Source organism: Fukomys damarensis, unplaced genomic scaffold, assembly GCF_012274545.1.
Source record: "Fukomys damarensis isolate Sample0158 unplaced genomic scaffold, DMR_v1.0_HiC HiC_scaffold_11, whole genome shotgun sequence".
NCBI lineage: Eukaryota > Metazoa > Chordata > Mammalia > Rodentia > Bathyergidae > Fukomys > Fukomys damarensis.
The window spans coordinates 22,774,452-22,787,332 of NW_022900923.1; the positions used below are offsets into that span (position 1 = coordinate 22,774,452).

Here is a 12,881-nt window from a genome sequence, read left to right on the forward strand (position 1 = left end):
TGAGAGCCTCGCGAGGAGGCAGAGGCAGGCAGGGCTCTCGCGGGAGAGCCGACTGTGCGCGAGGTGTCCCGCAGCCCCCGGCGGAGGTCGCAGCCAGGAATGGGCAAGTGCGGGCCGCTCTGTGTCCGCTGTGCGCGCATTCGGCTTTCCTGCCCTCGGCCCTCTCCCTCTGTCCACTCTGTGCCTGTGCCATTCCTTTTCCAGGTTTACTCTCCCGAACCCTTCGCGGTGCCCGGAACTGGGACCGGCGAAGCTAGCACCGGTTTTCCGCCCTCCAGAGCGGTGACGGGGACTTTCTCCGCGAGAAGAGTGGCGGGCGGGAGTGCGAACAGCGCGACCAGCAGGCGTAGGCAGGGTGAAAACCCTCTCTCCCTTCCAAAGCCCAGTTCTCGCCGAGCGTTTGAAAAGACAAAATTAAAACCTCAACGCCAGCGGCGCAAGGCTTTGCGTGACTTTTTAAACTTGGAAAGCGAGGCTCCGGTTTGGGACCCACCCACCCCGCTCTGAGCAGGGAGGCGTCCGGCTGCAGGGCAGCGCGGCCCTCGCGTCCTCCTGGATTCTGTGCGCCTTGGAGCCTCACCTGCCGACTCCGCTCCCCAGTTTAGCGGATTTGAGCAGCGCTGGAAACGTGGCAGTCTCCAGAGAGCCGAAGTTTCTACCTGAGCAGCCTGAGATGGAAATTAAATTCCTCCAGAGAAGGGAGTTAGTGACACTGCGGTGGTGGGGTTGGAGGCACCCCAGAGGAAGCGGGGCTGGCCTGGGACCCAGCGCGGGCTTCACTCCGTGTCGCTCACCAGGGGTATTTGGACATGTATGGTACTTATGTTAAAATGATATACCACAAATAAACATATCGAATGAATTTAAATAAATATATCACACATGTAATTAAATTTTAGATAACAGGGAGAATGGGACTTTTAAGGGGCTCTGAAAGGTGAAACTAATGAAGAAAAAGTGTTATTAGAGAAGCCTGGGCAGGTTGAAGCCGGGAGCATCAGGAAATTAAAGGAGGAGGACGGAAGCTAGGTAAGTCTCCCTCCGTACAGGCCCACAACAAAGAGGGGATAGGGCAGGAATGTAGGCTGAATCTGCGGGGATTAGGGCAGCCCGAGCCGCGAAGTCGTCGTGGGGACTGCCTACGGACTGCAAACACCCGGGTCGCGGAAAAAGTCCAGTCCTCCGACAGGTGAGGTGGGGGTCAGGGGAGGCAGGAAACCCGCACAGCAGTTTCTTCCTATTGAGTAGAGAAAAACAGAGCACAGGGGCGTCTTGTATTTTGAACAGCGACCTAATGACCCCGCAGACCAGGTGTCGACAGCTTCTAGCCCTAAATATTTGCATTGTCCCAACTTCCCATTTGCCTGGGATTTTAGTGCCCTTTCACTCTGTTACAGTCAATTAGTGATTACTTAGCACCCGCACTAGCAGGAGGGGGAAGCGGGGAGTGCGGGAGAGAGGGAGGGAGGAGGAGGGAGAGGAGAGAGAGACCCAATGCTGCGGAGGACACTGTAGGGCAAGGGGCAGAAGGGTTGCACTTGCAGTTGTGCAGGAATAGAAAATAAGTTAACAGGGATTAGTCAACCTGTTCTTTCTATATATTGAGTTAAGAAATCTCTGTCGAGCCTCTTGTTTTAGGCAGGAATGGTAAATACTTGGTGGATTTCCCAGGCTGGGAATCTTAGGTCCTCCAATGGCCGAGTTGTGTATGGGGGAGGGCAGAAGGAATTGTGCCATTTCTTTCAATTAGGGAAATTTATGAGGAATAGAGCTGAGAAGCTTTGGACTGCGTAGAGACTTGGAACAAGTTTAGCTGATGAGGAGAGGCAAGAAGTAACGTTACCCACTTTGGGAAAGCCTAGGTTGGAGAGTGAAGCATTAGTTTGCTGTGGCAGCTCCAGGCGCGTTACCGCATACACTGTTGGGTTTGGAGCTGGCTGGCTGGGTGGGGCGGTTTACTTCTTTAATGATATTCTGTCCTGTCCCTCTTCCTGGAATGAGTGTTAACAATGCCCATAAACAAATATAAGCAAGAGATCTACTGCTTTAGTAAAAGTCCAACAGGACTTGATAGCTTGAAAATCTCTCCCTCCCTTTTCTTCTTCCTCCGTCTACTGCCTCTCTCTTGCTGCCTTCCTTCCTTTGTGAAATATGTTTAGGTAGAAACAAGGGATGGGATAGGAATCCACAGCAAAGGAGGTTTCTTGGAGGCCATGTGTTGAACAGCTTCAGGGTACAAAGACTGGTTTCTTGTTCTCCGTCTAGGAACCTTAGGGAGGCATAGGACCAAACTGATCAAGGAAGAAATCACTTACAAACAAATACAGCAGTGAGGTCTCTCTCTCTCTCTCTCTCTCTCTCTCTCTCTCTCTCTCTCTCTCTCTCTTTCTCTTTCTCTCTCTTTCTCTGTCTCTCTCCACCTCCTCCTCCTCCTCCTCTTCCTTCTTCTCCCTCCTGCCTCCTCCTTCCTCTCCCTCCCTCCTCCCTCTCTTTCCTCAGTTTTATAGGATCCCTAATCAAAATGGAGCACAAAACAACCTTTTTGAGGCACTATTGTTGGGGGTAGGTGAACAGGTCGGTTTTCATTGGCAAAACTGTAATCGATTCTCCCTTGAAAAATGTGCTTTTGGTTAAACGTGATAGTGGCGGACTGGATAATCATCCTGGGAGGTGAGTTCAGACGCCGGGTAATTTTTGGTGGGTTTACTTTCTCAGGTTCTCCACCTGCTCCAGTCTGTGTGGGTCTAGCCACTGATGTTTTATTGTTGTACCTCACCCCTAAATGGCTTTAAAGTATAATTTGCTTCCATTATAATGTTAGGGGGTTAAGGGACTGGTTTGGGAATAGTTCATTAGAGATAAAACTTGCAGCCAAATTAATTGAAAGTTTCTTATGAGAGAGAGAGGTTGCCAAACATATGGAATATTGCCACAGAATGAGACATCAGAAAAATACCTTGTGGGGATTTAGCAATGATTAAATGTGAAAATGGAGTGGAGACAGAGATGCGTCTACAGCATTTCCACACACTCACAGATTTGTTCAATACAATTTTCTGTTTTATTTGCAATTACTGGGAATACCCAATATTTTACTGAAAGATACTAATTCTGTGACATATATCACCTAGAAGATAATCCCCTCCCTTCACATACATATAGACATTGTGTATTTTACTTGTTACTAGATTATTCCCATTAAAATATGATCCAAAGTACAGCCTTAAAAATGTTAACTTCAAAATTATCTCTAGAACACTTTGGAATCAGATGTTTTATCGAAGAGGTTACTATGTTTGAACTACTAAGAAGAAAAAGAATAAAGGAGATTTTCAAAGTAATACAAATATGACACACGGGGGGAAGGATTCCAGAAGGGAAATGAAGGGAAAGGACAAATGAAGGTGTGATCATTTCTAATACAAGATTTTCTATTCGCTAGTCATTTTTCAAGACAATCCAGAAAAAACTAGACATTGGTTAACAAGATGCTTGTGGAATGATGCATTTTTAAGTATTTAAGTGGGTATAGTTATGATAGAGAATATGGTTTTCCTTAAATGTGATACCAATGTTTAAAATTAGCATTTTTCCTGTTATTTTTGAGGCTGGCCCAGCTCTCTCTGTTGGTGCTGCTGTCACAATATTGAAATATCATGATGTTCAGTGCACCTTTCCCCCTTGAATTTTAAAGTATTAATATTGGAATTTTGTGCTCCCACTGTGTTTATGAGAATATTCTTACATTATGAGAACTGCTTAAGAGAGATTTTATAAGACATTTTACAAAATTGTGTCATGATCTCTTTAAAATACACTGGTTTAGAAGAAATCAGAATATAAAAAAGGAAACTATATCTAGATTGTTAAATAAAAAAACTGTCTTTGGTAACAAATAAAGGGCCAGGGAGGGAGTGACCACACACGCACAGTCACATTTTGCCAGACACTGTCTTGGGTCTCTGTGTACAGGCTCTGTAGATTAATCAGCCTTCCTTTGGTCACAGTTATCAGTTGATTTATGAGGGGAGTCATGACCAGAAAATGAGATTTTATTGTCAGTGAGGATGGTGACAACTTTGAATTGGAAAGTTTTATTTTTGAGATATTTATCCAGTAACGGAACTTTAATTTTAGCTTATAAGTACCTCCATTCTAATGCTTAGAGTTGAATATTTCCAAACTCAGGTGTGCGTTTAGGCAGGTGTGCTGTAACTTGGTAGGTTTAGTGGTCGGAGATCACTGATACACTTCAGAATTAAAACTAGTCCCAGACAGAACCAATGAGCCCCCCAGCTGAGTATTTTCCAAACTTGCCTTCTAAAATTCAGCTTCCCGTTTTACTCTGGGGGACCGTGAGGAGCCGGCAGGCCCTCTGCTGTTTGTTGTTTTTGCCTCTGTACTTTTGGGAAAGGAATGGGAAATTCTAGAAAAAATAATTTGCACAATATTTCAATTGTATATGTTTCCTTAAAGCCCCTTTTGGCTTTTCCTTATAGTTAGGAGTCAGTAAAGAAACTTAAATAAAATTACATGTTTGGGGAAACATACATCAGCTGAATGCTAATTAAGAGAGCTAAAAACAAAATAAAACAAAAATTATTTGCTCTTGGAGTAGAGTCATCCAAAGTGGATTTGGGGCAGAAGTCCCAGAGAGAGGTGGCTTTGGTAAACCCTGATGGTAATCTCTAGTGGGCCCCAGAAACTATCCCGGAGACAGAGTGCTCTCCTCAATTCAGCCCCCCACTGTGTTCCCTTAAGCCCCTCACTCTCTGAATCCTCAAATGTAAACATCCACACGGGGGCGGGGGGCGGTCTGGCCAGAACAACAGCATGCAGGTTTGAAAATACTTGGCAGAGTTTAGAGGGCTGGTGACTAAGGTGTTCGGAAACCCAGGTCACAGTTACCATTTTACAGATGGGACAGGCTCCTTGGTGTCTTAAGGACAGTGTGCAGGGGTACTGTGGAGTCTCCCACAGACCCCAGTTCCTTTTCTCGAAAGCAACTAGAAAAATGTTTAAGTATTAGGCTGTCCAATCAGATTATGAAAAAAAAAAGTTTGTCTAAAAGGCAGTTTAAAAGCAACAACACCCAGGTCTCTCACATTGTACATTAAAGTTAAAAATTTACAAAATATTAATTTGGTCTCAGAGCCTAATCAAGTGAACATTATTCCTATCCCTATAGCATAGCTTTGTTTTAAAATATTAAAGTAATGCAGCAGTATTACTTTAATATAAGTGAAATCATACTTGAAATTATGATTCCTTTCCCCAGAAAGGTTGAGTTTCTTAAATACATTTTAGAAATAATTTTTAGGTGTGTTGATTCTAGTTGTAGCTCTTTAGCAGATTTTCTTTGCTCCATCTTGTTGATCTTCTGTAACCAAGGGGATAAAAGACACCATTTTCAAAAAATTAAAATCGATCAAATAAGCACAGACTCTGTGAAATGTTTCACGGTGTCTCCTGGTTTCTTGGAAATGAAGAAACATGAGTGGGGAATAAAAATGCCCGACACCTATTCGGTATCACCAGAGAGGTATAGGCATTTCGGTCCCATAGACCACATCAGGCCCTTGATCTCTTCTACTTCCCAGCTTTCTTAAACTTCTAATGGAGGCATTTGGATTTAAAAACTCATTTTCTTGTGGGCAACTCTGGAAAAGAAGCCTAGTTTGTCCCTGCTACAATACTTCAGGTGCTTTGCGGGCAAATTTGTGGGTTTCATAGGCCTTGCTGACGAAGAGGTAGATTATGGCTGCTGCTGGAAGGTCTGTAGCCATTTTTTATCCACTTTTCCTTTGGATACATAGATGTCTCCTAAGAAAAATGCTGGAAACCTCCAGTGTTAATGTAAAGCTAATCTACATTTACCTGGACACGTGACTGCAATTGTGACAGAAGTCAGACAGTTAGTGGCCTCAACCTCTTTGTTCGCACCATTTGCATGTGGAGAGGACACCAAGGTCTGGTAAATTTGTCCCCATTTGTGGAGCAGTCTGCCAGATTTATTTATTCCAGAGAGACCATGCAATGTTGCGTTATCTTCTAGGATGATATTAATTAGAAAAGGGTGTGCATGTGCATTTGTATATTCTAGAATTAAGGGGGTGAGGAGAATTTTGAGTGTTTTTTGGGGGGATGAAGGAGGAAAATATATTTTTGGAAATAAGGAAATATGGAATACTTTTGGTACATATTAACTATACAAATGAATCTTGTTGGTGACTGACAATGGAGAAGAGAGTAACCACTGAACTTGGAGAGTAACTGTGAACCTGGGTGTTCTACACCCACTGCTGATGTGATCAGAGCACAGCAATAACAGACCAGTGTTATCCTCATTTCACAGAAATGAAATATAAGAAATATAAGAAAAATAAGACTTGAAGAGTTTCAGTAGTTTATCCAAGATCACAGTCAGGGTAGAATGAAGGACTGAATAAAGGTTGGTCTCCAGTCTGTAAGCAGTTTGGCAGACCTAAAAATTGAAGCCTCAAACTCTCCACAGAACTGAAAACTTTCAGATTCACCCATTATTTTTAAGCCTTCTTCAACAAGTATTTGAGTATTTCTGTTTCACTCACCGGGCCCTCTTCCCACAGATACAGGGTTGGACAGCTCCCTTGTTCAGCAATGGCTTCCTTTTTCCATGGGGCTTAACTTCAGGGGAATTGGCTTTTTGCAGGGTAGCAGCACCTCAGCCCTTGTATAAGGGTGTGTACGTGTGTGTGTGTGTGTGTGTGTGTGTGTGTGTATCTGTATGTGAACTTTGTACCTGTGAACATTTATGCACACATGCTATATGAGTGTTTCCTTGAGTATTTTAAAATATGTCTGAGCCTGTTTGTGCATATATGAACATGGTGTGTATTTGTGTGTGCCAAGGTGGCCCTAGTCACAGCACACACAGCAGCTTTGAGACTCTCTCTGCCTCCATTTCTCCTATTGACATGGTCAAGCCAGGCAAGGTTTGTATGTGTATGAGGGAACATCTTTGTGGTTGTATGTGTTCTTCTGTGTGCACAGGTATGTCTGGGTGTCTGTGTGTGACTATAGTAAGTATGTGTCTGTGTATATATCAAGTGTGTGCATGTGGGGGGGCTGAATGCATGGTGAGAGTGTCTGTGTATACACGTTTGTGTTCTTCATGTGTGTGTCCTTGGGTCTGTGCCTTGAGACATGTCACTCTGTAGGACACAGGAGGATCTGCTGGACAGGTCCTGCTGACAGGGAGTGCATTGTACTGTTGGTTCAGCATCTCTGTCGATTCCTTGGCTGTTCCCAGGACATTGTCTTTTCATGCTTGAGTTTACCGTCTGCAGAGACCCAGCTAAGAACATTACCACAAAACACTTAGGTTCAGCTAAAATAAAAACCTTGATTTTAAATGAAATGACTGCTTGTATAAGGAACTGAGTTCATACATAAAGTTCTATCTTTAGTGACTCCAGGGATCTGCACAAATTCCAGTCTTAAAAGTGGGACTTCATGACTCTAAATACTGCACAAAATGAGTTGAGTTTCCTAAGGATTTGGAAATCTTGTTTCTTGGAAATTTTGGTTAAAACTTCATTTCTGATAGGAGACCTATATTAACCTCTGTCTGTTCAAGTCTCTCCAGGTTTTCAAGTAACAGCGACAATAGCAATTTTCACAGGCCCTAAAAAGGCTTATGCTGCTGTTCTGAAAAATTTCTAGATAGTGTACATTTCTCAGTAATCACAGGAGGCCTTGTAGCCTGAGATGTGGGGTTTGAGTTCACAAGTCTCTGCCCTCCTGTGGGCAGGGGTGGGCCTGAGCTCCACAGATGCCATCAACTAGGGGGCGCCTTGCAGGTGTGGGAGGGGTTGGTGGGTAGGGGCTTCCTGCGTCCAGCCTTCCCCAGGGTACTGGGTATTTGTCCCATATGACACACGCGTTTTCTAAATTTATGCCTCAGACGTCTCGTTTGCTCAGTTGTTAGGGAGCACACAGAGCAATTTTGAGTCTGTCTACTTCCATCGCTCCTCTGTAAGATGTCGGGGTCCAGCCAGGCCAAGTGATGGCTCAGGGCCCCTGAGGCTCAGGTGGAGTGAGTCTGTCTTAAGGGAAGCAGCGGTGCAGATTGCTAGTTCCCATCCCGGTTCCTCCATCAGGGTACTCTGAGCGCACTCTGCCTGGCCCCTCCGGGCTCAGCTCCTTCCTCTGTGAAGTGGGGATGGTGATGCCTCCTCACTGAGGTGTGTGAATCAGTGAGGTAATATATAGTCAAGCCCTGGCAGAGCTCACAGCAGGTTCTGGATGCCCAGCTTCACTCTTATTGCATATTGTGGATCTTTTAAATCATTTCTAAATCATCTTTGCTCCAAAAACTTCTCTCTCTCTCCTTGTCTCTGTCCATGTCTCAGTTGATACTGGAATGCAGTGGGAAAGGCTTTTATTTTTTTTTTCACTTTGAAGTCACCCCCCCTTATATCCCTTCCATGTGTGCCAAACCCAAGGGATGGCCCAGCTTAGTCCCAGCGCCTTGGTGAGGAGGCCTCCTTGGGGCAGCCCCGCCTGACTCAGTGTGAAGCATCTCTTGCTTGTTTGTCTGCTTTTACTGCCCTTCCTCTGGCTCCAAGGCCTGTAGCTCCCGCCCACTTCCATTCCTGCATACATTAGTCCTAATGTCTTCTCTCTTGAATATCATCATATTAAGTCTCCCAGTTGATACCTTGCTTGAAATAAATTTTATGGGCACACATCATTCTCATCCCATGCATTTGTGGCTGAGAGAAGAAATAGAGCCTTATTCTTCCCTGGGGGACAGGCCAAACTGGGACTGGGGCCCCTGGGGTGCAGGGGCCAGGGACTTGTGGAAGGTGGCCCACACCTCTGCCTCTGCCTCTAGGCCCAGCCAAAGTGGTTCCACAGGTTCACAAAAGGGTAACTGGCCACCCCTGAGCTGTGTCTACCTCCTCTCTTTGCTCAGAGATGCCCCTGATGTGGTGCTCTGAACCAAGGCAGTGCCCAAGTGCCTAGCGTTGGGTGAGTGCAGCTGCCCTCTAGGTTCAAGTGGCTCTTGGCACTGCATAGCGGCCCCACGGTGCATGATTGGCCTCGTTCACATGTGCAGGCTGGCACTGTGCCTTTTTGAGCGCCCCTTTCTTCCCTGAGCTGGGAGGACTTGCTGGCTAGGTCTGCCTACCCTCTCCTGCAGGATGAAGCCAGAGCAGTCCTCCATTCCTTCTTCCTCAAGCAGTCCCTGTCAGCAGCCTGCCGTGCGCCAGCTCCAACAGGAACCCATGCCTCTTTTCCTTAGGATGCTCTTGACCCAAGTTGTCCCTGCTGTCCCCTGCTGGAGACTGGGCTTATCCTGGATATCCACCCTGAAGCCTCCTCCTCATCTCTCCCAGGCAACACAAGCGCCACCTCTCCACCCAAACTTTCCCTTTGGCTCCAGGCAGGGTGGTCCCTGGAAGACCCTGCGGAGAGGCCTGGGCTGTGGCTACTGGGAGCACACAGACACACTCTTAAGTCCACACTTGAGCCCCTCCTGGCCTTACTAGAGGGTTTGAACCTAAGGCCTTTGCACTGAGCTACATCCCCAGCATTTTATTTTTCTACCTTGAGGCAGGGTCTTACTAAGTTGCCTAGGCGGGATTCAAACTTGTGGTCTTCTTGTCTCAGCTTCCCAGAGTTCTGGGATCACAGGCAGCAACTTCCATGCTTGGGATGGGGATTCTTACAGAGGCTCAGTCAGATAAAGCCTGGGTACATGAGAGCCTTTCACCCATTTCTGCAGTTAATCGTGTCTCCTAATCATAGAGACCCTTATGGAGTACCTGCCGTGTGCCGGACTCTGTGCTAGGGATTTTTCATGCCTTGGTCCATTTACTCTTAGCTGTATGTCTGTGCCACTGTCGGCACCACCATCATTGTACAGGTGAGGAACTGAAGCAGAAATAAGCTAAATGATTTGACCAAAGTGAAAAAGCAGAGCCAGGATTTAGACCCAGGCAGTCTGGCTCCAGGGTCCATGGCTTTTCTTGTGACCTTCCTACCCTCTTATTAAATGGATATTCTTGTGGCCACCAGGAGCTTAACACTTTCCTGGGCACTTCAGATCTTTATGAATACTGATTTGTTTAGCGCTTTCTTTCTCAAGGAAACCTTTTAAAATAGAAAAGAATTCCCACGTGAGCTGGGACAGTTAGCCAGTGTGCAGACTTGCATGTATCTGCTTGATGTGACTCCTAGTATGTCAGAGAAAAGGTTGTGCATGAGTCCAGGCACTGGCTGGTGGGTCTAACTTTCAAGTTCATGCTAGTGATGTTGATCCATACAGGGGTTTGGGCTTGACGGTCCAAGGTGAGCACTTGTGTGTATAGGGCTATTGATGGCGTTTAGTGAGTGGCCTAACAGCCTATTTATAAGTTTTAAATTCAAGTGAGAACATTTCTGCTCTCTCTAGATTTTGATGTGTTTGTTGTCCAGTGCTTTGAGGCTAATTCCATCATGCCAACGTTTTAGGATTGATATCCCAACCAGGAGCACAGTGCACATGGAGAAAGACATGTGATTCCCATGCGATTTGACTCCAGTACTTTTGTTGACATGGCATGAGTAGGACAAACTTCAAGTGAGCTTCATAGGGAGGACTGGATTGGCTGCTGTCCACTCATTAACATCCTTGGAGTTACCATGGCATGCCAGGCAGCTGCTGCTGGTGAGGAAGAAATACTACTCCATAGGATCCCCTTCCAGTGGGAGTGATGTATGCAGACAGTTAGCCAAAGTGCCTCATTGTGGTGGTGGTACTGAGGATTGGATTTAGGGTCTTCACACTGAGCTACACACCCAGCCCTTTTTTCTTTATTTTGAGACCAGGCCTTGCTAAGTTACTAAATTGCCCAGGCTGGGCTAGAACTGAAGACCCTCCAGCCTCAGCCTCCCAGACACAATTTATAACAGAGGTGAGAAGCACAGGGTTGCCAGCCTTCTGAGTACTATGTTAGGAGGATACTATAGGAGGCCTAGGGTTTGCACTTTTATGATTTTGGCTTTAGTATTTGTTACCTTTCCACCTTGTTGGTGGTGGGGGCAGAGAAGAATGGCTAGGAACATTATCATTGTTCACCCAATCCTAGACGCCTGACCAGTTTGAAGATTTTGAATCATTCAAAGACAACAGAATAAGCTTTCACCATTGAAGTGGAAAATGATCCATTACTAGGCACAGTATAGGTAATTTTTAAGTCAGCAGAGGCAAGTCTAGGTATGAGTTTCAGGAATAACTCAGAGCCCTCCAGAATTTCACTGCCTCTGCCACGATGTACACCAGTACAAAAAGAGTCTGCCCTGCAGCTGTCCTTACCTTTAACTCAGTTCTGAATACAGGTCATTCAGAACCTGAACTACAAGGGAATCTGAGAAATCAGTGTATGGCTTTCTTGTCTTTGGCCTAGGAAGGAACATCAAGAAGGATTTTTGTTTGTTTTGAGACAAGTTCTCACTATTGTACTGGGGAGCAAACTCAGGACCTCACGCTTGCCAGGCAGGCACTGTGCTGCTGAGCTAAATCCCTAGCCCAGTTCCAGCTGTCTTTAGACTTACTTTGTATCTCAGGCTGGCCTTGAACTCATGGCAGTCTTCCTGCCTCAGCCTCCCGAGTGCTGGGATGACAGGCGTGTGCTACCATACCTTGTTCATAAGGACTGTTGATGGAGCCAACCCATGCTACCTGTCGCAGTTCAAGGAGATACTGAGATCTGCCTCTCCGGGAGCACCCTCAGGCCTGGACCTTGGTCACCAGCCACTTCCTATCCCAAATCATTCACTTTTCAGGCCAGATGGCCTCTCAATCCCTGGCTAGGCAGGGCTCACTTGGGGGCAATATCTCTAGCAGTTTCCACCAAGTACTGAAAACGCAGCAGCCTGGGGCTTTGGGTCAGGATCGTAACCACCACAGGCATGGTTGTAATGCGGTCCACAGCCTGGTCTGGTTAGCAGGCTGTGCCAAAGACTCACACTGCCTCTCTTCTCTCCCCATAGAGATCCCCCAGTGTGCTGGCTGCAACCAGCATATCCTGGACAAGTTCATCCTGAAGGTCCTGGACAGACACTGGCACAGCTCCTGCCTCAAGTGTGCAGACTGCCAGATGCAGCTGGCCGACAGGTGCTTCTCCAGGGCCGGGAGCGTCTACTGCAAGGAGGACTTCTTCAAGTGAGTGAGAACCAGGCTGCCTCCCTCTCCTTGCCTGGGCCTCCCCCAGGGAGTGAGGGGGAAGCTGCAGGTTTCCTCGGGTGGGGTGGGTGGGCGCATTGTGGTGGTGAGAGGATGCTCCTCACTGAGATCCCCTTCTGATCCCAGGGCCTCCCTGAGCTCTGCAGGGGACACAGTGGGTGGGGAGAGGCAGGGCAGAAGGATTAAGCTTTTCCAGGGCAGCTGATGGAATTGCTCTTCCTGCTTGGTGAGTGGGGTCTCAGGGCACTGGGCGGGCTGTGTTATTCCTGAGACTTTCAGAGCAGGTGCTTTAAGTTCACCCTCACTCTCGGGGAGCCTCCTTGGCTATGTTTCCTAAGCTGCTTTGAGGGCCGCAGAGGCTTGGGAGGGTTGCTCAGTCAGTATCATCCCTTTAAATGGAAACAGGGTGGAGAGGCCTTTTTGTGTCGTGATTGAGAGTCCAGACCCTGCCTGGATTTGAACCTACTTTTTGGATGTGTGCTCTTGAGTAACCACTTAACTTTTCTGTGCTTAATTTTATCTGTAAAATGGGTCTACTGATAATAGTTCTCACTTCACAGGGTAGTTATTAGTTTGGACTGGGTAAATTTGTATAATGTTCAAATAGGCGAGTATCTGTCACTAAGTGCTGTCTCTCTCTTTCTTTTTTTTTTTTTTTTTTTTTTTT

The 12,881-nt window shown here is 46.4% G+C and overlaps 1 protein-coding gene across 1 annotated transcript in view; it reads left to right on the top strand.

The window, feature by feature from the left end:
- Positions 1-12,881, top strand: part of Lhx4 (LIM homeobox 4) — a 43,718-nt gene that overhangs the window by 4,912 nt on the left and 25,925 nt on the right. Inside the window, exon 2 of the mRNA XM_010630275.2 lies at positions 12,022-12,193. Within this exon, the coding sequence (XP_010628577.1) occupies positions 12,022-12,193 (172 nt within the window). The remainder of the gene's footprint in view (positions 1-12,021; positions 12,194-12,881) is intronic.